Source organism: Camellia sinensis, chromosome 11 (genome assembly GCF_055761805.1).
Source record: "Camellia sinensis isolate YWXY chromosome 11, ASM5576180v1, whole genome shotgun sequence".
Classification (NCBI taxonomy): Eukaryota; Viridiplantae; Streptophyta; class Magnoliopsida; order Ericales; family Theaceae; genus Camellia; species Camellia sinensis.
This window is the reverse complement of record NC_138971.1, coordinates 125,012,787-125,040,070: the sequence shown is the minus strand read 5'-3', so window position 1 is coordinate 125,040,070 and position 27,284 is coordinate 125,012,787. Positions and strand designations below refer to the sequence as shown.

The following is a 27,284-nucleotide window of genomic DNA, read 5'->3' as shown; positions in this document are numbered from 1 at the left end:
AAACCAAAAATTAAGATTTAATTTGTTTGGGTTTTTTTTTATTTTTTTCACTAAAAGACAAAAAATTTACAAAACAAAAAAAAACACATCCAAACAAAATATCGCATCTAACCTCATAATCATTTCACTTTTTCTTTCACAAACATCACATCCAACTACAAAAAAACCCAACTATCTTCCCAAACATCAAAAAAATTTTATCCGATAATATCTTACAACTAAAAAAAATTTACATAAAAATTCACTTCCCAAACACCCACTATGTGTTAGCCCAAAGATCATTCACGTATTGGTCAGCCCATTGGAGAAGTTATTGGTTAGTTTGGGCCACTGTCATTTGGTGTTTTAATGGTGTTTTAATAGTGTTTTAATGAAAGAAGGTGGGGTCAATGAATTTATATAGTAATTAAAGATTATAAGATGGTTTAATAGTGTTGTGATTAATGCAGGATATATGAATTTGTGTTGGATAATTAAAAAATATGAAAGATACAATAAATTGTATTTAAGGATAGTTTGGGATGATCTAAATAAGTGTATTTTTTGACTTTTTATGAAATATGGATTGAATTAAAAATGATATGATAAAAAGATGATGTAATTTAAATAAGATGATATGACTTAAATAAAATAATAATTTTTTGACTTTTTAAATTTTTTAAAACACCTCAAACAAGCCGTTAGTGTGAAATATAGCCATGTAACCAATTATCCACCCAAAAAAGGCCACGTAACCAATAATTTTTCCAGCCCACTGGGGTATCAAACCCGGCCTAATTTTTACTTGTCTTCTAGTTCTTCCGCATGGTTTATCGACTCTAGCACCATTTGTCTTGTCTTGTGCATCTGTCGCCTTTTTGATGCTCTGTGAAGAACAACCCAAATTTGTTTTTTTTAACTGAACTTGAGTTTCAACTTCTTCTGGGTTTCAATTATTTCTCTCTGGTTGTTCCATTTTTTTAATTTTATTTTTAAAGATTCTCTTGTTCTTTTGTTACTCTTTGAGTGATGTCTCTATATGAATTGATTTTTGTTGCAATTGATTGATTTTGTTGAGTTGGGTATCTATTTTTCTTGATGGGTACTGCTGCTGCTCAGTGCCCATTTAGTACCAGTGCCCATTTCCATGGAAATTCTAGGGTTTTGCTTCCCAAAGTGGACTTCTCAAGCTTTAATTTTTCTGCCAATGGGGAAATTTCAAGATTGAACTTGTACCCAAGTTCTGCTTCCTCCGGCACTTCCAAGGTACTCAAATACTAGCATTTCTGTGCCCTTGATGAGATATGTTTTGATTGACTCTTGGTTGTCTCTGATTTAGTTCTTGTAAAAGCTTTCATTTGTATTGTAATATATTGAGGATTCATTCTGAATATTTGTTCTCTCTTTGCAAATTGAATTACTTAATTAGGTTTAAGGCTGTGACCCTTGTTAAATTTGTGATCATGATCATATTTGTTTGGTTGTAATTTAGCAGAAATTTATTGGAGTATCTGAACTTGGTTATGCTTGAATGTGGTGGTGGTTGGGAGGTGCTGAGGTGGCAAGGGTTTAGGGAGGGATGGAATTGGCACAAAAGTTTTGGGATTTTGAAGGGGATGGTGTGGCTAATCATTCCTTCAGGTGGTAAGAAACTGGTGACTGGCCAAGAAAAAAAGTTATTGTAGGAGGTGAAGAGAAAGGGCAAGGCAGGATATGATGTTAGGGTTAAGTAGAATCGAGGAAGGAGCTGGGTGCATGGTGAACAATGAAAATTTACTTTATTAGAAAGCTTAAGGAATTTATGACGTTAATTTGGCATAATGCATAGACTCACTGTGCATAAATGACTTGTTATAACAATAACTAGAGAATCTAGGAAGCACTTACTGGAGCAAGTGATGGTGAATTGATGAGCATGCATGAGCTATTATATTAGATGGACTCAAGGACAAGTATCAGAGGGGCAGGTGTGTATCCAAATATCAAACCTTCATTAACCTAAATTTTAGGATATTGGGGTATGTATCTAAAACTTGGATCTGGATATGGGGACAATGTCATCAACATTAAAATATTACATATTGTATAATATTCTTAGAAAAGATGTTGTAAATTATGTATAAATATACTTGAAATAGGATTTAGGAATATGTAATTTCTATCTGTCATCATCCATGTGAAAGGCTATAGATGTTTCTTTACTAGAGAATGTGAGTTTCTTCTTTTTCAAACATTGTAAAAATTAGAGGGTCCAAGTGTCTAAATTTGGATACGGGTATCAAAACATATCCCACACCCTTACTCTTGTCATATCCGGTAGACATAGGCACTTTGGAGGAAATAGAAGAGTCAATGTAACATATGCATGAGTGAACCAAGGAAGGAGGAATAAAGATTAGAAGCAAGAGGACGATGATTAGTCTATTAGGCTCTCCAAGTTCATTTGTGTTGGTTTACTTGTAGTGGAATTGGTCTTCTGCCCCAATAATAATGATAAATAAATAAATTATGGTAACGTATGGCAACATAAAGAGCTGTTGGTAGGGTTCAAAAAGTTTAACAGGCAAGTACATTTTGAAAGTTGTTGATGTAGAATGGCTATTAAGAAATCCATTCAACAATCTAATTGATCACAAAATCAGAAAATATGGAGAATTGATCCAAAAGAGAAGATGAAAGGTTTCAAGAAGAATAAAAAGAGAGGAGAAGAACACAAGGGTCAAAACTCTAATATCATAAAAACAGCCAGAGTCTTAAACTTAATTTTGTTATTTCACTTAGAAGTATGGATACTTCTAAGAAGGTAATGTGTCCGTGTCAAACAAGTGTCGGGCTCTGACACTCCTTGGACACGTGTTTGGTATTCAATTTTTCCATGTCCATAATTAAAAATAAAAATCATAATTTTGGACATGTGTTCGACAGCTATTTTCTGATGTGTCTATCACTTCTTGGCCATAGCTATCACTCAAAAATAAATGTTTGACTTACATTTCTTGGACATTTGCTAACACATAATTTTCAAAGGTTGAGAATTTGACATAAATATATTATACCCTAAAAAAATGTATAATTAGTAAGAATAATCCTATATAAACTTACATGAAAAATGAAAAACATACATAAATGTATTGACAGATGGCTTAGGAAGATGAGGGAAATGTTGCAAATATGTTATGTTTACTATAACTTGTCTAATTTTTAATTACTATGATCCAACAATATTCTGAAAATTCATATAAGAGAATTGGATGCAATTTAGTATAAATAACAGTAAATATTTAATTTTATATATATTATGCACATATATAACTATGTAATATTAATATACTAGGGATAACCCATGCCTAAGGCACTTCCAACAATTTTTTTGATACCACACGCACTACAGAACTTAATTAAAATTAATTAGTTCAGAATGACAACAATTTCACTGCAATTTAAAACTTCACATAAGAAGTTGAAAATGTTTCTACACATTAAACTAGCAAAAACATTCCTAAATTTCAAATAGTTGACTTCAAAATTAAAGCACAAATATCGAATTTTATATTTCAGTGTAGCATAAGCAAAGAATACATGTGATTCCTCATAGAAGGCTAAAGAGCAACCGTACAAAAAAAGAAAAAAGAAAAAAATCCAAGTTTACCAAACAGAATATTGGCAACAAAAGGTAAGAGGCAAAGCAAGCTATTTATTTTCTACCTCAACCTTATTCCCTTCAAAACAAATTGACTTGAGTTGTAATGGAGTATTTTTTGGCTTGAGTTGTAATGGAGTATTTTAGAAATAAATCGATAAAGCAATATATGATTATATGAGGTCCTCTACTTCCTTTTTATATAGTGAAAAAATAGATAATGCCTCCAAATACCTGTTGGAATTACCAAATGCATCAATCTCTACGATCAGGGAATTAGAGTTATAGAGATTGGTTCAATTCCTTCTACTTCCATGAGCTGAAGAACCTTTACAGTCTGTTCACATAAGAAATCATATAATTAAGAATGTTGAATAAATAAGCATTGAAGAAAAAGTTAATTGCAAAAATATATTGATTACGTCATGCATGATTTTATTAGACAGAAAGATGGCATAGATTAAAGAAGAAAAAAAACAATTTACTGGCAAAGTAAAAAATGAGCCTATATCAGATTTACAATCACAACTTATTAGTGATGGGAATGCTGAAATCTTGAAAATCTAAGATCTTATACAATCATTAGTGGTACACTATCCTCTTGTTTCTCCACTGAATCCCATTAAAAGAAATAATATAAAAAATTATGAATGCATTTAAACCAATAAAAAATTAACATGACAGAAAATCCATGGGTATCAAATCCTGTATCTTGTTGTGCCCTTGGGTTAATATCCACTTATCCATATTTTTATTGGAAGAAAAATCCCACACACGCAAAAGCCACAGGAAAAGAAAAAAAAAAAAAAAAAATCTCCCACATACAGGAATAATTCTGGTAGTCCATCCCTAAGCTTATGAGTATGACAAATCTGGTAAAAAAATTTCTTATTTTTTGATGACATGACAAATCTCATAATTCATAGCAAAACTCATATATATATATATATATATATTTTGATCAACAACAAAAGCTTTATTGATAAATCAAAAAAAGAAGAGAGGATAAGGCATCCTCTTACGACAGGACAATGAGAATACAAACACAAAAAACCCCTAACAAGTTAAACACGGGCAAAAGCCTACATAGCACACACCTTTAACCAATCTCTAGCTAACAAAAGAAGTGGGACTCCCTTAAATAAAGAGTTCCTCGACGCCCAAAAAGAAGATAAGTGACAAACATGATCTCACAAACAGCCCACCTCCCGGAACTTATCTTCAAACAACCTCTGATTTTGCTCCATCCATTGAACCCCAAAAGTTGCAAAGACGGCACAAGACCATAGAATTTTGGCTCTCTTCGTTCCTCCGAATGTGCGAAAATCAACTAGGAGCATATGCGCACCCCCTTTTGGAGCAACCCACATAACATTTCCCAAAGAAAACAATTTATGCCATAAATTCAAAGCTATTGGACAATGCAAGAATAAATGATCCACAGATCAAGAATAAATAGCGAAACTCATATTACACCTAATCCTACATTCCTAAACATGTATAAGTGTCCGCATTAAGCAAAGATCACAATGTTGTATTCAATTATTCAAACATGAGGACCTTTGGGTATAATTAGAAGTATAACAATAGGAACTTGACACAACCTACATGTAACATCAAATAATAGTTTAATAGGAATACTAATACTATGAAGCATCAGGTGTTTTGCAGTCTTGAATTAAGATATATATAGCAATCATACTACCATTTTAATTGCTAAAAGATTCAAAAAAATAAAAATAAAAATGCTTCAAGAACCATACCAGTTGATAAGAATTGTATTTAAGACCCATCTTGGGACTAAAAAATAAAAAATAAATATGGGATGTCAACACTTTGAAGGTTGTTGAACCTCTTAAAAAAAAAAAAAAAAAACCTTGTGACAAAATCAACAATTCAAGAAAAAAAATCCTATGACAAAAAGACATTACCAAAAAATAATCTGGTAGTGAAAAAAAGAATATATCAGAAGCAATTCAATAGGCTCACTATCAATCTCCTAACACCACTAAAGTATTTCATTTGGCTCACCCTTAACCTCAATCAAAAGCAATGAAAATGCAATAAAGAAATTACAAAATATTGAAGTAGCTTTGTCAATAATAAATTTCACTGGCATTGTATATGCCAACCAAAGTCAGGATTGTGAGGAAGATACCCATTGAGATTCTACAAATTAACTGAGAGAATTTAGATGTAACTTGTGGGGATGGGTTGAAGTGAACCCATGACGAACAGTACTACAAATTATTAATAGTGAAGAGAATCCATTACCATTGGTCACAATATAAATTTAGAGCCATATAAGCAACAGCCATTCTAAAGGACCTGTATTGGACTCAAATAAAGATTAATTAAAAAATCCAAAAGGACCAAAACTCACTATTGCCAAAAACCTATTATACATTTTGAAATCCAGAACTGCCTTTTTTCATGGATGACAAAGAAATAGAAAAATTAAATTAAATATTGTCCAAATTCTAGATGAACGTTGTCAGACAACCACAAACAAAAGCCTTCGAATCATCACCTATAAGGTATACACAAATCCCGTATAAGGTATATATCCCTTCAAATGGCCTAACATAGCAAAATAGCCTCATAAAATCAAATTAAACTTACCAATGATAAATTTACATGCATGTTGAATTTATAGTATGAACAAATTCAAATTAAATTCCTATGGAAGCATGATTGATAGTATGTATATTGTTTTGTGTCCTATACATGGCATGTTATGTTGTATGGTAGGATAACAAATTGAGTGAATATTTATATACAAATTAAACAACACATAAATTAAAGCTCTATCTCTCAATTTCTTTATCTGAAAAACAGGTCATCTATCCAAATCATCAAAACTAACCTCTCTGTATCTCATAATGGTTCATCAATTTTCGTGTCTCTCTAACCATTTTCGTCAAATTTATTGTCTCTTTAATAAAATCTATAAATTATGGCCCACTTCAATTTAAAATATCAAATTTAATGACTAATAATTTGAATTTGAATACATAAAGATATCCATTCAAAGAAACACAACTATTATGGTCAACTGAATTATGTCCTTCAATGGTGAAGTGAATAGAAATGTGTATGCACTACTAAAGTAGACAAATGAATAGAAAAGCAAATTATAGCATAGATAAACCAATTGAGAATGCCGATAAATTATACAAACCTCCAATAGAATTAAATTCAAATTTTGTAAGGGGAGCGAATAATTTTCTGTATTGATTCTAAAAGAGTCATGTTATAATGAAGAAGAATTTGTGAAGATTGTAAAACCAAACAAAATTAAATTCAAATTTCTAAATAAGTAGGAACAAGAAATCTAAAACAATTAAAGCTTACCTTGCATGGAGTATCGATTTTTGGATGATCATGCTCATTTGAGCTCCCATCCCTGTGGGAATCCACCCCTCTTTTTCTCGTTGAAACATTATGTCTAACAGGTAGTAGGCAAGGCAACAAAAAAAGAATGAAACTTGAAATTAATGTTAATGGGCAGATCTAACTAAAGCGTAATTAAGTAGAGAAACAAAACAGTTAAATAGAGAGTGAGAAAAATAGAAGTAATGCTCCAAATGGTATAAACAGAGTAGTTAAATAGAGAAACTGAAGATTGATTTTAGAACCCATTTCAGACAAACCCATTTCAATAATTGTGCTGGTTCATTTATCATTTTAATATTTTGGAATCAAAACCATTCAGAAACACATTTAAATCTAACCCATTTCAGAAATTCATTACATGAAGATGATGGGTTTCTAAAATCTAAACCATTTCAGAAAATCATTACATGAAATTCATGGCTTTTACTCACCTCATACCCAACACCCCAACACCACCTTCGTCTCCAACCAATCAATTGACTCATCAGTTGGTTTGTGTGGTTTCTAGAAGCAATAAAAAATGCAGGCATGATCTCTTGCTATTATAGAGAAAGAAGGTTAATCAAGGAAATATCACCTCTTTTGCGAGAGAGAGAGAGAGAGCGAGAGAGAGGAGCAAATGCAATAAGAGGATCCATCCCAATTTATCACAGCAAAACCTTAATCCTAATATTCTTTTTTAAGCTACCTAAAATTATGTTTCCTCATGACATATAAAAAATAAATAGACAGCATGCATTTGAGCAAGAGGATCCTTTTATCATAGACACAACGTCAAAATAAGAGGCACACCAAAATGGTGTTCTTGATCAAAGTCTAAATAGCAAACACCTCCAAATGTCTACCTCTCAAATCCAACCAAACCAAATCTATATAAGTTTACACAACGTCAATCTACCTCTCAATAATCGTACTTTAACTTTATAAAACGTCAATCATTTTCAAAATTTCTCAACGATAAAACCAAAAATAGTGTGTAAATTATACTTTCGAAGTCCCCAACTCTGCACCAATATAAATTTATTGACGTGCAATGCATATGCTTACACTACTACACATATTCAAATGACGCTTTATGGGTAAAGAATCTTCTTTAGCTATCAAAACAAATATTCAGAAAGTGTGTTAGCATATTCACAAAATACTTTCACATATACACGTGACAACATTTCATATTTACAATTGAAAACATAGTGTAACACCAAATCAGCCACACTTGAAAATGAAATGACAAATCAAGATAAGTTTTTTCAACAACAAAAGGGCAGAAATCAGTTATCGCAAAAGTCTATAAAACTAATGATGCCTAAGCTCTCCTACATTCCAAAACAATTACCATATCATTTAATAGAAGTGTCTAGACGAAAATTGGAATGAATAAGACAAAGATTTAAAAGATAGAAGGTTTGGAATATATAAAGCTTAAAAATTGGAAGGTTCTAAATGACTCAATTAAATTAACCTAGAACGATGAAATTCTCAACAACCAATCAGAGAATTATAAGAATATAAAAGCACTTTCTAATGAGATTAATTAAAGCTTGAATAGTATGATGCCACAAATTCAAACCAATTAAGTCATGAATTTCAAAATCAATCAACTTAAAAAGATTAACTCATGAATTCTATAATTCTGTTAAGAGCCTATTCGTTGAAATAGAAAATTCATCGGCCCAATCCGAAAGTGCTCATACCGTTTCAACAAAAATGAAATGTGGTTTAGATTTTACTAAGATAAAATGGAAATATATATATATGTATAATATAGTTGATTGCTTAAATTATTCTTTCTTTCTTGCTCCCCCTATCCTACCCTACCCCACCCCAATTTGGTTTTAATAAACCCAAAGAATGATAATTGTAAGAAAAAATAAAAAAAATCATACCTACAAATTCATTTGAGTTTTCAACTCAATAGGAAGCATGATGGATGGTAATTTCCTAGATTTGTATAGTCAAGGTAGATAACCAACCAAAGAAATAATTATAGAATAACAATGATCAATCATTGCTTCAGTAAGAATACAAATCAAATACTTACCACAATGTTTGGATTTGAAAGGTCCTAAGGAAGACCTCAAGCTGCCTAATGTGAGCCTATTAAGCAAACACAATGCTTGCCTATTAAGCAAACACAATGCTTCAGACGCAATGTTTCAAACACAAACTGTAAGAATTAATAATATAAACGTCAATAAAGTGATTTAATTGGACAAACCTGCTGGAAATATACCTGCTGGAAATATTATTGAGTAACAAACCTGTTGGAAATTAAAGATTATTGAAACAAAAGATATCCAAAAATTAGAGTAAATTAAAGATTATTGAAACATTATTGAAACAAAAGATATCCAAAAAAATTAGAGTAAAAAAGCTGCTGGACAGATACCTGCTGGATCCAAATGAAGACACCTCCATCCATGATGGGTTAAAGATAGAAATACAAATACTCAAGAAAAATCAAAGCCCAAGTTTCCGTTTTCCCCTTTGTTTAGCTACTTTCAGAAGATAACAAATAAGATGGGTTTGCTCACCTAAACAGTCTTTTTTACTAGATTCTTCCTTTGTTGAGCAATAGACACATGACAAACCACTCCAAACACTTCAATTCCTCTTGATTTAAGCTTCTCCACTGCCTTGTCTACATTTTTCTGCAAAACAATCAAAACCCAGCACACAAAATGGACTCACCTCAAAATCAAAGTATGCATACATATAATGTAATTAAAATTTTAAGTAAAATAATCAAGAAATGAAGAAGTATAATGAAAAATCAAAATTGAAGGACACAGACCCAAAAAAAATTGAGAAAAATCAACTAACCCAGATAAATTGAGGTTTAATCTCCTGAAAAAGAAGACAAAAAATGTTAGGGACAAAAACAAAAATGAACCTGTTTGCGAGATGAGATAACAACAGAGGCACCTTTTAAGCTGAGACGCTCGGCGATGCTGAAGCTGATGCCTTGAGTGGAGGCCGTGACAATCGCGCGCGAGAGAGAGAGAGAGATCTGAGCCGTCCACGTAGAAAAATGTCCCATCAACCCCCTTGTTTTGTTATATAGATTCCTAGATAATACAATATTAAGATATAATTATTTGTGGTGTGTCCAAGCTGTGTACATGCCCTATTTTTTTGAAATTTTCTGTGTCAACGTGTTTGTATCCGTGTCTATGCTTCATAGTTATTTAAAAGCTATCCTAAGAGAAACCAAGGGCAACCCCTACAACCAATTTCTAACAATTTATTAAATTACCAAAATATCCCTAAATATTAAAACTGAATATAAGTCACTAAATTTGTCCAACAGCATTATAATCAACAAAATACATAAAAATAAGACAAACTAATCGTAAACATGATTATATAGAAGTCATAGGTATGAAATTTCAAAATTGCACTTTTCATCTCAATGTTCTCAACATGCTCATTATGATGCTCCTTTTCACCTAAGTTTCCCTGAATGCCTGCATGTTGTACTTGGTTGGTGCCAGCTTGCTCCTTTAATCATCTCAAAGGAGCAATTTATATTGATTATGTAGAATCTTGCAACATGTAGTGATTTTCTAGTCGTTGTGCTATTATGTATCATATTATATGAGTATATCAAAGATTTTCTTTTCCCATTTTCCGTTTGAGAGGATGAAAAAACAAGGGTCTTTATATGAAGCGAAGTCCCACATCGCCTGAGTACTAAAGTAATATTAAGCATATAAGCGTGAGGGCACCTTCACCTTAATAGCTAGCTTTTGGGGTGAGTTCTACCCAAGACCGTATAACATGGTATTAGAGCTAGAGTACTCAAGGATGGGTAGGGGGCGTGTCCCTAGCCTACACGTCACAGGTGCTGCCGAGTGAGCACGCTGGGTGTGAGGGAGGATGTGAAGCGAAGCCCCACATCGCTTGAGTACTAAAATAATATTAAGCATATAAGCGTGAGGACCTTAATAGCTAGCTTTTGGGGTGAGTTCTACCCAAGACCGTATAACATGGAATCAGAGCTAGAGTACTCAGGGATGGGTAGGGTGCTTGTCCCTGGCCTACACACTGCAGGTGTTGCCGAGTGAGCACGCTGGGCGTGAGAGAGGGTGTGAAGCGAAATCCCACATCGCCTGAGTACTAAAGTAATATTAAGCATATAAGCGTGAGGGCACCCTCACCTCAATAGCTAGCTTTTGGGGTGAGTTCTACCCAAGACCGTATAACATGGAATCAGAGCTAGAGTACTCAGGGATGGGTAGGGTGCTTGTCCCTGGCCTACACACTGCAGGTGTTGCCGAGTGAGCACGCTGGGCGTGAGAGAGGGTGTGAAGCGAAGTCCCACATCACCTGAGTACTAAAATAATATTAAGCATATAAGCGTGAGGGCACCCTCACCTTAATAGCTAGCTTTTGGGGTGAGTTTTACCCAAGACCGTATAACATGGCGATGTGGGACTTTGCTTCACACTTTATAGATTATTCAAACATCTTTCTGGTTATATATTCTTAATAATCAATAGTTCTTCCTCTCCCAAAAAGAGAATGAAAAAAGGGAAAAGACAAGGGAAAAATGAATGTTGAACAGGCAAGTACATTTTGACTTCTTTGTGATGCAGGGACGTGTTGGTCGAATAAGTTCTCTACCTGATGTGGATGATTTCTTCTGGGAGAAAGTTGCCACACCCATACTAGATACAGTTGAAAACCCTATTCACTTGAAAAACTTGTCTCCAAAGGTTAAGCTACCAGCTTTCTGTAATGTTTTATCTTTCACAAGTTTCTTACTCTTAGGCTATCCTAAAGTTGCTGATTTCTCATCTAGCTGAAAATAGCTCTGTGCAGGAACTGAAACAATTAGCTGATGACATCCGTTCAGAGTTGTCTTTTCTGATGTCTAAAACTCAAAAACCTTTAAAAGCCAGTCTAGCAGTGGTGGAGTTGACAATTGCAATACACCATGTTTTTCATGCTCCTATGGACAAGATATTGTGGGATATTGGGGAACAAGTAAGACCTTATTTCTTATTTTCATGCAGATGGAAAGTCTGTAGTTCTTTTGGGTGGTCGGACCTGAAAGTGCATTATTATTATCATTGTTTTGGTTTTGGTTTATTTTTTCAAAGAGAGAAAGAGCTCATCATTAGGTTGCTTATCTGTGTTATGATGGTGTTGTTTCTAAGCATTTCTCAAGGATAAAAGGAAGCAGAGCAAACCAAATTGTGTTTATTTGTCATTCTGTATTATGAATTAAAATTTGATGCATTGGACAGACATATGCACATAAGATTCTGACTGGAAGACGGTCCCTCATGCATACGCTAAGACAAAAGAATGGTCTTTCGGGTGTCACATCTCGCTTTGAGAGCGAATTCGATCCATTTGGTGCAGGGCATGGATGTAACAGTATTTCTGCTGGACTTGGTAGTATTTATGTCTATTAATTTGCATTCATTTTTGGTTGTGAGAGAATGGTCAGCTGTCAATCATTTTGCTGCAATGTTATTTGCTAGTCAAAACATTCTTTGTGTTTAGTTGGAAAGGTTCTTTTTCTTTTTCTTTTTCCTAGTTGTTAGAGTCAGTGAGTGACCTAACCAAACCAAACCAAACCAAGCCTTAAGTCATCAAATGGGATCGGCTACATGAATTCTTCTTCCCCACTCGACTCTATCAACAGCCATTTGGTTAGTCAAATTAAGGAAGTTCATATTTTTATTGACTATACTTGCTCATGTCTATCTAGGTTTGCCCCTTCCCCGAACACCTCCATCTACCGTCACTGTATCACATTTCTTATCCCAAAAAAAAAAAAAAGAATTTGTTAGTGAGTGTATCGTCATACTATATTATTGAACTCAACCTCAGTTAGCCAACCAAATAGTGGCCCCAATTCAAATTTTGAGATATCTAGTCATGAATCATGATGCCTTATTTCCATCTTCATGATTAAACTTGGAAATTGAGAAGTGAAATTATATTGTTTTCTTAATTCAGGAATGGCAGTTGCACGGGATATCAAAGGCAAGCGAGATCGTGTAGTTGCAGTCATTAGCAATTGGACAACCATGACTGGTCAGGTCTACGAGTCAATGAGCAATGCAGGTTATTTGGACTCGAACATGGTTGTGATATTAAACGACAGTCGCCACACGTTACATCCAAAACTCGAGGAGAGTCCTAAGACACCGATAAATTTTCTATCCAGTACTCTAAGCAAGCTGCAGTCAAGTAAAACCTTCCGGAAATTTAGAGAAGTTGCCAAGGCAAGTATTCCCTGATTTTTATTTCATCTACTAGGCTATGTCCATGGAATTTCATTTTGCGAAAAAGAAAGGGAAACTTTTGAACATGAAAAAGGTTACTAGTCTTTTGTAAGTTAAATCATTTTGTAGTCTCCAAAAGTTTGGTTTGCATTATCAATATTCAGGACCTCAGGAAAATAAAGTGTTTGAGACTATATTTCTTTTTGGAACCATATTTCTTTTTCTTCTCTTATATTTTTCTTTAATATTGAAAAGACTGGAGATTATGATTACATACTTAGCATGTTGAAATATGACATTGTGGGGTGAATCCATTTTTTAGTTGTATTTCATAATTATTAAAACAGGTGCTTCTTTCAGAGTCTTACAAAGAGAATCGGTGGAGGTACACATGAATGGGCAGCCAAGGTTGATGAGTTTGTCCGTGGTATGATAGGTCCACCAGGATCCACTCTGTTTGAAGAGCTTGGGTTGTATTATATAGGTCCCGTTGATGGACACAACATTGATGATCTTTTGTGTGTCCTAAATGAAGTAGCATCCTTGGATTCGATGGGTCCTGTGTTGGTTCATGTAATAACAAAGGAAGATCGGGAAGTAGAAGATAGCCAAAAGCATGATATATTAAATGAATATAATGAAGGTATGCTTCTTTTGTTTCTAACTCTTTATCAAAATTTCATGTAAAAGTTCAAGGGGTTTGATGCATTTTGAGTACAACAACCTCAATCCTCCTTTACAGGTGTTCTCAATATTCTCATTGCTTTATTTTCTTGCATAAAGCAGGTTCAAGTAACCCTGATTCCTTACCGTGTAGTACTCGTCCTCAAACATACAGTGATTACTTTGTGGATGCTATGATTTCAGAGGCAGAGAAAGACAAAGATATTGTGATAGTTCATGCAGGAATGGGAATGGAACCACCACTTCAACAATTTCAGGAAAAGTTTCCAGACAAGTTCTTCGATGTGGGGATGGCTGAGCAGCATGGAGTTACTTTTTCTGCTGGTTTGTCGTGTGGGGGATTGAAGCCATTTTGTGTTATCCCATCTGCCTTTCTACAGAGAGCTTATGATCAGGTTCTCTCTCTCTCTCTCTCTCTCTCTCTCTCTCTCTCTGTGTGTGTATGTTCTGCCGCAATGGGTCATATTGCGGTCATACATGATATGTAAAATATTTATTATTATTTTTGGTATGGATAAGGTTCTATTCTACATAGACTCTTCAAATCACATGAAGTACCCATGTCAAACACATGACACTTGTGTTTGGCATGCCTAGTTAGATACACATCCAGCAACCAAGTCTAGTAATTGATGTTTACTATTGTTTGCACCAACTCTTTTCTGCTACTTGTTGAAATGAATGCAGTGCCCATGTTTTATACTCTATATCACACAAAGCACGATATTATCCTAGGAAATAAAAAAGTAATATTAGAAATATAAATATGTAGCCACACATTTTGGTGCCCTCAGATTTGGGTAATGGATGAATCCAACATGTTTGCACCTGATATCCGTACACCGAGCTCATAAAACAGAGCTAAGATGCATGCATATATATATACTCAGGCCTCGTTTGGCAACCGAACTTTTTAGCCAAAAAGCCAAAAAGTTACTAAATTAGCCAAAAAGCCAATAACCCATATCAAAAAGTCAAAGATTCTCTTTTCTCTCTACTTTTTGCATATCTTTTCGTAAAAAGTCAAAAAGTCATCCCAAACATACTAGTTTTTTTAGCTCATATTTTAGCCAAATAGCTAAAAAGTTACTAAATTAGCTTGTTCCCAAACGAGGCCTCAGTAAATATTTCTAATAAACGGGTAGTGTATTAATGGGTAAATCTGATAATATCTAATGCCAAAATATTGGTTTCTTCCATGGCATTACAATTTCTGGCTTGTGTTTTTAACCTTATTTTATCTCTCTTTTTTTTGTTGATCTACTGGCAAGTTATGTTACATTAACTCTTCAAAATAAATCAAATACCCGTGTCAGACATCTTACTTTTGGACAAAAGTGTGGGATATGTGTTCGATACTTTCCATGGACACTTGTCATATATTTATTGTGTAATTGCTATAAAACACTTTTTTGATGTTGTATGCTACATATAGTATCATTTTATCTCTCATAATAGATTGAAAATATAAAAATATGACTATTTTTTGCTGAGTCTGTGTACCCTTAAATTTAAGATTTGATGAGTCCGACCTCTAGATATATGCACCGACACCAGACACCCGTACCCAAGTCCATGAAAGATAGCTGGCAAGGCATGGAGCATGTTTTGACATTACTAACAAAGTGGGAAAGACTAAACTAATGCTTTCTAAAGTGTTTTCCTTCTCTTATTGCCTCCTTAGGTTGTTCATGATGTGGATCGACAAAGAATTCCAGTGCGTTTTGTCATTACAAGTGCAGGATTGGTGGGATCCGATGGTCCAACTCACTGTGGGGCATTTGATATAACCTTTATGTCATGTTTGCCAAACATGGTTGTCATGGCACCATCCGATGAGGATGATCTTATTCACATGGTGGCCACGGCAGCCCAGATTGATGACAGGCCAGTTTGCTTGCGGTACCCTAGAGGTGCGATTGTTAAGATGAACAACTCTGTATGCAGCGGTGTTCCAATCGAGGTAATAATACATCAATATCCTTATTTTGTTTCTTGCTTATATTAACTTATTGTGAATATCTCTAATTACAATTTGATGAATCATGCATAATTGACTAGTACAAGAAGGCTAATTCATATTTTTTTAATGGAATACGATTATCAGTTTTGCGTATTCTACTGTATGTCTGTATATCTCCAGATTATTGCTAAATTATCTCAAGCATTGTTATCAAATCGTGAATCGAATTATGAATCGTTTTTCTGAAATAGTGAATTGTGAATCATCAAATTCACTTTATTTAGCATGATATATAATTTTATGGGTAAATTATATTGACCTCCCTTGAGATTTGGAGAAAATACAGCAAGCCCCATAGTTTTGATGTGATTACACCGACTTCCCTTTTAGTAAGGCTAAAGAGACCGAAACTGATGCATCTAAGGTGAAAACATAATAGTAGACAAGGTAAAATATACATTTCAATTTAAAAGTAATGATATGACTAATGAATTACTAATGAAAGGGAGGCTGAGTGTTATGTGAATTAAAATTTTGGGGAAGTCCAATGTAATTATGTCAAACTTCTCGGGTTTTACTGTTTTTTCTTCAAACCTTCGGGGAGGTCAACATAATTTACCGTAATTTTATATATGTACAAATATATAAAAATTCACATATAGTGTTTAAATTGAAACAAATATCGATATAACTAAATTGTATATATGATATACATATAAAATCACGTATATCAATATAGTTAGTTGATATCTTCTTTTCTTTTTTTATTTTGTGAAAGCCGTTTTATGCATTTTGCAAACAAAATTGAATCGCGGTGAATCATACTGAATTGCAATTGAATTGTAAGATTTACTCAATTTAAGATTCAACTACACAAATCGAATCATTTTGCTTGAAACTCATATCGAATTGTGTTAATTGAATCGTGAATCGCAAGATTCTAACAACCATGATTGCAAATTCCTTCTAGTGTTGACTTCATAAATTTAGGATTCCCTATCTTTTTTCTCAAATAATTTGCTTATTCCGACTATACACCTTCATGGGCTTCTTTGAATTCTGAATTATGACTAATTTGGCTACATTCTGTTCTGGGCAGATTGGGAAAGGCAGAGTTCTTAAAGAGGGTAGAGATGTCGCTTTGCTTGGTTATGGAGCCATGGTTCAGAATTGCCTTAAAGCTCAGTCCCTTCTTTCAAAGCTTGGCATTGATGTGACAGTCGCTGACGGAAGATTTTGCAAGCCACTTGACATAAAGTTAGTCAGGCAGCTATGTGAAAACCATGCCTTTCTTATCACTGTTGAGGAAGGTTCTATTGGTGGATTTGGATCGCATGTTGCTCAGTTCATTGCACTTGATGGGCAACTCGATGGAACAACTAAGGTAATATTCATTTAACTTTATATTTCTTGATGAGTTCAACTTTTTGATGGACATGAGTTCTGATTTTCTTTGCGGAAACTAATCCATTTCTATCATACTTCTGTATGCCTGATAAATAAGTTCATGTTTATGGATATTTTCCAAAAATTTTATATCAATATATGTAGCTTCGATATACGAGTTAATTTATTTGCAGAATTCCTCAGCAATGTATACCAGAACAGAGCATTTTCTGCCTTCATTTTTAATCCTCCTATGGGTGGGAAATTTACGTAAAATTCAAACTAAACTGTTAGATGTATACTTCAACTTGATTGCTACTTGATTTGAAAGAAAACCAAGTTTTCTGTGTTAGTATCCATTTTGTATTTTCGAGAACCAAAAAATATATATATATAGGGAGAAAAAACCCATTTCTACCAATGCGAAAATCATGGATAGAGATTTGTTAGTATAGAATTTAGTAACATGCTAATTTCTGTAAGATGGATATTCATATATCATGTCCTTATAATTTGTGCCTACTAAAGTCACATGCTCATGTCAGCTGGATGACAGAAGTTAGTAACTACTACATTTCATTGAGCACATCATCACATGCACACTATATCTATATCCACTGCTTTTGATTTTTTGAGTTTCACCTACATGATTTCCTCTTTCTCTCTTTCCAAATAAAGATGGCATTACCCTCTTTTTATGAATTTTCTGTCACTCATGATTAATTCGAAGTTCCGAAATGAAATAAAATAAAACTTTAATACTATACCCATTTCACATGAAGGATGCTTAAATTTAGGGTTAAAGCAAACTGAGCCGAACTTAGTAATGCAATGGTCAAGCTTGAACTCAACTCAAATACATGATCAAAAAAGCTCGAGCTCGGCTACTTATTTCTTTGCCTTGGTGCTACAACAGCATTGGCGTGTTTCGGTATTGAGTTTTAGCTTCTTTAACTTCTGTAAATCTTAACTGGACTGAAAGTATGGAAGGTTGTGTTCTCGTCAGTGATTTAGTTTGTATGTGTGGACTCTTGCGTGACAGAATAGTTTTAAAAAAAAATGAAATATTACTCTGAATAAATCAAATCATTTTTAGGGCCCCCCTCTTGCGAGTTAGACCTCTGCTTGCCACAGAGGATGATAAAACTCTTGAAAGTACAAAACAAAGAAAACACCAACTCCTCTTGTATTTTGTTTGGAAAAAAACAAAAAAACAGAATTTAAAAAATATTGTGGAGGAACCAAGAGAACATGATACTGGTCTTACAAAAGTAGTGATTGTGCGGGAAACACTATGCTGCACACCCTTTTGAAGGGTGTGTACCATATGCACCTTATAACTAAATAAGAAAATGACATAATTTCATACTTTATGAGTCATAACTAAAAAAAAATGTCATAACCAAACATAACCTGAGGTAGAACTAAAAAATTCATGAGTCATAACTAAAATAATGTCATAACTAAAGAAGAAAATAGCATAACTAGAGGTGCATATGGTGCATAAGAGTGTGTATGTTAGAATTCCCTGTGATTGTGCTAGTTGTGTCTTTACTTATTTATTCCTTTCTTACAACTATTTGTAGATTTCAAAGTTTTTTTTGTCAGTTGTGCTGTTCTTCTGCATGTGGAGAGTTATTGAATCTCTAGTATCATTAGTTGGATTATACTTAAGGTTTGTATGGCTTGTTTAACACCAAAAATTTTGGGTTTCTGATTGTTTTTCCTTTCCAAATCTGACTTTGCAGTGGCGACCAATTGTTTTACCGGACAACTACATAGAGCACGCATCTCCAAAGGAACAGCTTGACCTTGCAGGGCTGACCGGACATCACATTGCTGCTACGGCATTAAGTCTTCTTGGCCGAACTCGTGAAGCCCTCCTTTTGATGTGCTAATAAAATCTTCTTCTTTTTTCTCTTTTTTGTCTTTGTTGATGAACAGAACCACAGTGAGCTGCCTCACAAAATGGCTGATTATCATTATCATCATATAGAGAGCATTAGGTTTGCTTATTCATTTTGGTAATCTCAGTTGCAGTTTGTACATATGCATAATATGTTTGTACTGTGCTGACTCTCTCTCTCTCTCTCTCTCTCTCTCTCTTATACAAAGGGGTTTGATCTGAAATATGTGAGGTTCTCATTCTTGTTATGTAAATGCCCTTAAGAATATTGTTCAATTGTATGTGTATTGCTTTTTTTTTTTTTTTTTATTAATTTATTTATTTGTTTATGATGAGGAACCTCATGATGTTCCACTTTACCTATATTTATATGCAATAAGCAAATTATTTAATCGCGTTTTTTGTATTGAAATTTCATTTCAATATCCTTTTTTTATAGGTTGAAATTTAAGCTTATTGATTTACCATCATGCAGTTTAAAAAAATAATAATAATAATTATATCAAGTGAAATTAACAGTTTATATATGTATGTATCACTCCATTTATAAGATATTAGTGCCAACATGATTGAAATTAACTATTCTCTGAATTTATTTTGTGTTTCATAAATAAATGAATAAGGATAAATTATAAAGGCACTCCTTGAGATGTGATTAAAATACCCCTGTAGTGTTAAAAATTATGATTTGCCCGTCTTTTCAAATTTCTGATCGCATAGCAAATTGCTCATTTTATTAATAAATTATGAAGTTAATTAATATTTTTTAATGATGTCAGAAATATATTTTAATTGATAATTCTAATAATATTACTATTGAATAGAAGGGCAGTTAAAATTTTGTGTTTGGTAGAGTTTTGTAAATGTGATTTGAGAGTATGAGTTGTATTTTGAGTTTGTGTGTTGTGGAATTATGATTTGAGTGTAGAAAATTTGTTTAGTTATGGTTTTTAAATAGAGTGTTGAAATGTGTTTTGAAGATGTATTTTGAATTAAGTTTTGAAAGTTTGATGTGACATGTGAAATAAGAAAATTTGTTTGGTGATATGTTTTGGAAATAGTTTTCAAAACTTAATTCAATCAATAATTTATAATCAAACACACAACTCATATATCGATATACGTATTTTTTTATCAACAGTAATAACTAAACTATTTTTAAAATACTGAAATTAAAAATTGATTTTTTTTTCAATTAATTTTTTTTTAGTATTTTTTTTTGAATAATTTTTTTTTTCATTTTAAAATAAATCTATGTCAATTATTTTGTGTCAATTAAATTTTCTATCAATTCATTTTTTACGCCTGTACAAACATCATCTACAGTAAGTTTTTTATTTTTTTCTAAAATTTTGTTAAATTCAACAACTTTTGAGAATACATATTAATAAAAATTAACATAAATACACTAAGTTTAATATTTTAAAATAGAAATTTTAACGTAAACCTTACAAAACATCATCAATTTTTTTTCTCATTTATTACACGTTATTAATTTAGTAATAAAGTCGTAACAAATTGTTCAGTATTTGTTCAGTATACGTATGCAATATTATTAAAAAATTATTAATTTTATAAAAAAAATAATAGATAAGAAATAAAAAGTAAAACATAAAAATAAAAAAAAAAACCTGAACCTTCTGAGCCTTCAGAGTAGCTTCAGATAGTCGAACACCAGGAAGTCGGACCGGGACAACCGGCCGGTCATCCCATCTCACACCAATTCCCACTCAGTGGAAGCTTTTCAGAGAAGAAATATGAGGTTTACGTGATACAGAGAAGAAATATGAGATTCACGTTAAATTTTTAGAGACGATGGAGAAGGACATGGAAGCTTTTCAGATCAAAAGAGAAAGAAAGATGAGGTTCACGTGAAATTTTCAAAGACGATGGAGAAGGACATGAAAGCTTTTCAGATCAAAAGAGGAAGAAGGCAGAAATGTTAAAAGTGGAGAACTGAAGTACAAGCTACCAAACGGGTTTTCAAACTGTAATTTGAATTAACATGCGGAATTGTATTTTGAATGTCGTGAAGCGGGAGTTCACGTGTTGAAAGTTAATTTGAAAATACAAACAAACAGAGATTTTTTCTATTAATTTTGTTAAATAAAAAATTCTAACAAGAGGTATTTGTAATTTTTAGAACCATAAAGGACAATTCATATTTTAAGCAAATTTTAAGGGATATATTTGTAATTTACTCAAAAAATAATAAAAATTAAAAAATACTCATCATTTTTATATTATTTTAATTTTGTGCGAAATATCAAAAATTTAAGAAGTGCTTGTCAATTTATTTATTTATTTATTTTAAAATTCAAAAGGTTTTTGCCAGCTTAATAGTTTTTGACATTTGAACAATTTTTTTGATAATAAATTGTTTGGTTTTAACTCATTTTTCAAAAAATTAAATTTTTTATTTTTAGTGAACTTTTTTGTTATTTTACACAATTTTTTTGTATTTTTTTAGATATATCTAATCTAGATATATTTAAAACGTATAATATTTATCAAAAAAAATTAAAACATTCATCAAATATAAAAAATACATACGAAAATTTAAATTTGATGAAGGATTAGATATGCTCTAAGAGCATCTATAACCTCCCTATTTCCCAATTTTTCTTTATTTTTAAGAAGTTGAATACAAAAAAAAAAAAATTAAAAAAATTCTTCCTAGAGTATCCTTGCTCAACACGAATGTATTTTTTTTGCTCCTATATAGTGTTTAATCACTTCCTATAACTAAAAAATAATTTTTTCAAAGGTGAAGGAGAGAGGAAAGTTATAAAACATATTTTTAAGAAGAAACCATAGATTAGTGGGTAGTGGGGCACTTTTAGAAATCATTGTAGAGTGCAATTTTATTTGTGTTTTTCACACACGAAAAAAAAAGAAAAAAAAGTAGACTTGCATCCATGCATTTGTAATTATTTTTTGTCAAATATTCTAATTTGTGGTGTCTTCTATTTTAAATAATATTAATAATAAAGGAAAAATATTTAAAACATATGGAGAAAAGAATATGAAGTTTGTTAAAGGTGATAGTTCAAAAAAGTGATTATTAAAATAGAGAAGATACTTTTTATTAAAATTTTGATTAAATAAAATAGAGAAAGCTTTTGTTGGAAATACTCTTAAGCTCTTTGGAGTTGTTTCGTTACACAATTTTAAGTATATTATTGTATGTATTTTACCACAATATATGTAATAAAATCATAACATTTCGTTATGAATACTACAACATATCATATTTTTCTCTTACCAAAATGATTTATAACATTTCTCATCACAAATAATGTGTATTATTTTTATCCCACTATTCATTATATAATCACAATAATTCATAAATGTTCATAGTTGGTTTGTAATTTTTACCTTAGGAGTGTATTATAGATTCACTCATTCAAAATTCATACTACAAAGCGATACAATTAAACATTAGAAGGGCAAATTATGCTGAACGGTGTAATTAGAAAAATATATAGTGGAATGAGATAGAATTATGATGTAAATAGAATTGTAAAATTAGTCTTAAGGATATTTTTGGTACTTTCACTAAAGTAAAATTGAAAAAATTTGGGAAATTCTATTTTCACCCACTTGATAAACTCAGGGAACACACTTAATGAAAAATTAACTTAATGACAATTATATCCTAATTAAAAATTACTATAATAACCATTGATCAACACTCCTAATATTATATACATAAATTCTCTATACACATCTTTTAGGAATAAAAATATCTCAATATACACCTCTTGAAACAAAAAAATTAAACCCTAATTTTTTTTATTGTGGTCACTTTGTTCTTACACACTCTGTACTCCTCTCTGTTACTTGCAAACAAAACATCTCTCATATTGCTTTAATCTTTTAGTTTATACTCGATTATTAACATCGTTTAATTATTAGTTCAATAATTTTTACTTGATTTTGATATGGAAGAGTTGCAAACTTATGGAAGTTCAAACTCAAGCAATGGTGACAGCAAAATCAGTGATGAAAAGGTAAAATCGTGTAGTATTTTTTTTTGCATTTTTTAGTCAGAAACTCAGTGCCGAATTTTGTAAATTAGTTCGGAAATAAACCACCGAAATAAAATGAATATTTCATTACAAAAGTACCGATTTTTTTTTATATATTTCGAAACTTTAATTATGATTTTTTTAAAATTTATTTTGGTTTTTAAGGGCTAAATAAAATTAATATTTTCGGACATATAGTTCCGAAATTTTTTGTTATTTTCATTTTTTTAGGGCTGAATTTTTTGATTTATTTCTTTTCTGTAGAACCGAATGAAATTTTTTCCCCCTCCTCTTTAGATGGCATGCACTGAAGAACCTGAGGTTTGATCGGATACTATGGTGAATTGTACTAGTCATTTTACAGCTAAATATGTAACTTTTAACATAAAATTCATAAGTTCATAATTTGTATTTGTTAGTATGTTCTTATAAAAATTGTATGACATTATATCTAGATTTTCGACAACAAAGATGAATTACTCACTTGGGTACGTGACATTGGAAGGATAAATGACTTTGTTATTATTATAAAGATGTCGGACTATGGTGGCGATCGTAAGAGACTAAGAATTTATCTTGCTTGTGAGCGGAGTGGGAAGTATAGATTGTATAAAAAGTTGAAAGATGACTCAAAAGACTTTTTGAGACAAACTGGTACAAAGAAGTGCGAATGTCCATTTGATTTGAGGGCATTCAAGTTGAAAACAAACGATGAATGGACATTGAATGTAGTTTGCGGGCTGCATAATCATCCAGCTACAGAGCATCTCCAAGGATATTCATATGTAGGGAGATTGTCAGATAATGAAAAGTCGCTATTAGTAGATATGTCAAAGAGCCTAGTAATATCAAAAGAGATACTCATTACACTCAAACAGAGGGATGCCCTTAATATGAGCACAATGAAGACAGTTTACAATGTACGACATCGATGTAGGGTTCTACAGAAAGCTGGTAAATCCCAGATGCAACAACTGCTGGGTGAATTAGCGAAACATAAGTACATTGAGCGTCATTGATGTGAGGAAGGCTCTATGATTGTCACGGACTTGTTTTGGGCACATCCAGTGAGTTTGGATTTGCTTCGTACATTTCGTCGTGTGTTGATTATGAATTGCACATATAAGACGAATAGATATCGGCTTCCTCTTCTTAAAATTATGGGAGTGACATCAACTCATATGACATTCTCCGTGGCTATCGCATACTTGCAAATTGAGCGGGTTGATAATTATGCATGGGCGTTACAAACATTGCGTGATCTTATGGACGACGATGTTTTACCTGAAGTCATTGTCACAGACAGAGAGCTTGCTTTGATGAATGCCATTGACAACACCTTTCTGAATGCTCGACATTTGTTATGTCGTTGGTATATTAATAAGAATGTATTGACAAAATGCAAGAAAATGTTTGAGACAAAAGAAAAATAGGACAAGTTTAACACTGCATGAAACTATTTAATATTGTCATCAACTGAAGAGGAATACAATGATCACCTTGCAACATTACATAAGGATTTCAGTAACTATTCGGAGGCAATCAAGTATGTTACTGTGAGTTGGTTAAATCCGTATCAAGAAAAATTCATTGCGGTAAATACAGACATGTGTATGCATTTTGGTAATGTTACAACTAATCGGTAAGATTTTTTTTTTTAATTTATTATAAATCATATTGTTATTTTTAATTATTATGCTTGACTATTTTTGTTTACATCCATATGAACAGGGTTGAGAGTGCTCATGCTAGATTGAAGAGGCAATTAGGTTTAAGTCAAACTACATTTGAGATTTCATTTGAAAAAATACATTGTCTACTTGAGTTGCAGCACGTTCAAGTTAAAGCATCATTCGAGCAGAGTTTGACAACTGTGCAACATCAATTCAGACCTTCTCAATTCAGAGAGCTCCGAGGTAATGTGTCTATTTGTGCATTGGAGTACGTGTTGGCAGAGAGTAAGAGAACAAATTTAGTTGGAATTGATGTTGCAACATGTGGGTGTGTTCTTAGGCGCACACATGGTTTACCTTGTGCTCACGAGATTGCAGCTTGCATGAGACAACGCCGTCCTATTCCACTCAGTAGCATATATGTACATTGGACACGACTTACTATATGTGTGCATAATTCGAAGGAACAGAAGTTGGAATTGACTTGTATCCCAGAACTTGAGTTGATTTTAAAGCGGTTCAAAAAGTTTGATATTGCCACACAATTGGATATGTTGAAGAAGGTGAGGAAAATTGCAAATCCAGCGAGCACTTTTCTTATTGAGCTTGATATGAAACCTAATCCACGTCGAGGACATAAGAAAATTGATATATCTTATCGTCGTGACCTATGTGCATTTGAGTTGGTTGACGATGGGCATGATAGCCAGAGCACATTAGTTCCCAATCAGTCAAAGAAAAAGAGAGCTTCAAAAGTACATGAGAAGAAGCGGAATGTGAAGACAAAGACATGTCGTACAAGAACAAGTTTACAGAGTGCATATGCTAGTAACTTCCCGCCAATGTTAATACCATTCTTAAAGTTGATAAAGGATGTAGATGGTGATGGGAATTATGGGTTTAGAGCTATTGCAGGTTTACTTGGTCTTAGAGAGAATGACTAGGTGCAAGTTAGGCGCGATCTACTACTTGAATTGAATAATCACAGAGATGAATATGTTGTACTATACGGGTCGCATGAGAGGGTTGAGGAGCTGACACACATCATTTCATATTTTGAAAATAACTCAGGCTTTGATCGTTGGATGACTATGCCTGACATAGAGCATCTTATTGCATCATTTTATAATGTAGTCTTGTACCACTTGTTATTGTAACAGTGTCTCGCTTTCTTACCTTTGAGATCACCGCCAATAACCCTAGCTGATCGTCGCGAGATTGCCATTGGATTTGTCAATGGAAATCATTTTGTGCAGGTATAAGTTATGAAAATAACCAAACATTGTTGTCTAGTATTTGCATAATTACAAATTTTATGTATTTGGTAAAGATATGTAATTTTTTGGATATACGTGTAGGTATTTTTGAAAGCCGGTCATCTAGTTCCTCCCATTGCCGTGCTTTGGCGAGTTCACCATCACCCTTGTGCATCAGAATGAGAGAATGCATATGTTAGCTGCATTCAAAAATTCAAAAACAACATAGGATCTAATGGAGCTACTCGAGAGACATTTGATGTAGTTAACATAGATTGATGTATTACAGAGTAATAATGACAGCTTTAAAACATTAGTTTTTATGATTTACTAGCATGAAGTAACGAGGTAGATATCATTTTGCCATTGGATTTTGTCATGGTCAGTTTTTTTTTTTAAAAAAATAAAATATTATATGCGTTATAGTTCTCTAATTTGTGGAATGGATATCATATTATTTTTACATTGTCTGAACACAAAACATAATAAAAAAAATATTAACAAAGTGTAATTGTTGTTAAAAAGTAATCAGATTAAACAAGTATGTAAAATATATATATATATATTAAATAGTAGTTCAATCCATCCACATCATCACAAACTATATGTGTGCTTGTACATAATCCAAAAAATACATAATCTGAAGATAATAATAATATTTGTCTCCTATACATCCACCAACACCATCAGAAACTACTTGTGCTAACATTATGAACTACTATGAACTACGTGACTGGCGAGTGTAATGTGCTCCAAAACGATGTGCAGTGGAAGAGCTGGGCGCAAACCGACCCTGAGTGGATGTGTTAGGCGCAGCTTCACTAATGTGCTGATCTTGAAGAAGTTGTTCGATTGCATCAATTGCGTAGTAAAGCCTATCAGGATGTTGAACATTGTCCTCATAGCCAGCCTCAACGAAAAGATGAGTAATCTGATATATCTGTGACATATACTGCATTACGAGAACAAATATAATATTATGTACAAACTTGTAACAGTTTACATAAATAATTTGCAATGTAAATGAAAAAAAGGATACCTGTGCATCTTGGCTAGGATATTGATAATGATGGATATTCGGGTCCACTTGAGAACGACGCGCTAGGGTTTTACATACATATGGGTAAT

The 27,284-nt window shown here is 32.8% G+C and overlaps 3 protein-coding genes across 4 annotated transcripts; all 3 read left to right on the top strand.

The window, feature by feature from the left end:
- The first annotated feature begins 721 nt into the window (after window positions 1-721).
- DXPS3 (1-deoxy-D-xylulose 5-phosphate synthase 3) lies at window positions 722-19,472 on the top strand. Of its 2 annotated transcripts, XM_028211061.2 has the most exons (11): window positions 817-945; window positions 1,099-1,245; window positions 11,614-11,733; window positions 11,840-12,004; window positions 12,268-12,418; window positions 12,989-13,257; window positions 13,618-13,900; window positions 14,044-14,336; window positions 15,626-15,904; window positions 17,004-17,288; window positions 19,039-19,472. In XM_028211061.2, the coding sequence occupies exons 4-11, from the start codon at window positions 11,888-11,890 to the stop codon at window positions 19,186-19,188; spliced, it is 1,827 nt and encodes a 608-aa protein (XP_028066862.1). In that variant the 5' UTR covers window positions 817-945; window positions 1,099-1,245; window positions 11,614-11,733; window positions 11,840-11,887; the 3' UTR covers window positions 19,189-19,472. The 2 variants fall into 2 exon arrangements, with proteins under 2 accessions (XP_028066861.2, XP_028066862.1); XM_028211060.2 differs by having other exon boundaries at window positions 722-1,245.
- A 3,668-nt stretch (window positions 19,473-23,140) lies between these two features.
- On the top strand, window positions 23,141-24,246 carry LOC114269716 (uncharacterized). The gene is made up of 2 exons (XM_028211078.2): window positions 23,141-23,209; window positions 23,683-24,246. Exons 1-2 carry the CDS (start codon window positions 23,141-23,143, stop codon window positions 24,244-24,246), a joined length of 633 nt encoding a protein of 210 aa, XP_028066879.2.
- A 141-nt stretch (window positions 24,247-24,387) lies between these two features.
- On the top strand, window positions 24,388-25,844 carry LOC114269717 (uncharacterized). Its single transcript, XM_028211079.2, has 2 exons — window positions 24,388-24,599; window positions 24,959-25,844. Exons 1-2 carry the CDS (start codon window positions 24,388-24,390, stop codon window positions 25,842-25,844), a joined length of 1,098 nt encoding a protein of 365 aa, XP_028066880.2.
- Window positions 25,845-27,284: the final 1,440 nt, after the last annotated feature.

Coding starts and splice junctions, on each gene's coding strand:
- LOC114269717 (XM_028211079.2), top strand. CDS start 24,388: ATGGGAGTGACATCAACTCATATGACATTCTCCGTGGCTATCGCATAC. Junction 24,600..24,958: donor CGACATTTGTTATGTCGTTG/GTATATTAATAA, acceptor CCATATGAACAG/GGTTGAGAGTGCTCATGCTA.
- LOC114269716 (XM_028211078.2), top strand. CDS start 23,141: ATGGAAGAGTTGCAAACTTATGGAAGTTCAAACTCAAGCAATGGTGAC. Junction 23,210..23,682: donor GCAAAATCAGTGATGAAAAG/GTAAAATCGTGT, acceptor CATTATATCTAG/ATTTTCGACAACAAAGATGA.
- DXPS3 (XM_028211060.2), top strand. CDS start 1,078: ATGGGTACTGCTGCTGCTCAGTGCCCATTTAGTACCAGTGCCCATTTC. Junction 15,905..17,003: donor GCAGCGGTGTTCCAATCGAG/GTAATAATACAT, acceptor TGTTCTGGGCAG/ATTGGGAAAGGCAGAGTTCT. Junction 17,289..19,038: donor AACTCGATGGAACAACTAAG/GTAATATTCATT, acceptor CTGACTTTGCAG/TGGCGACCAATTGTTTTACC.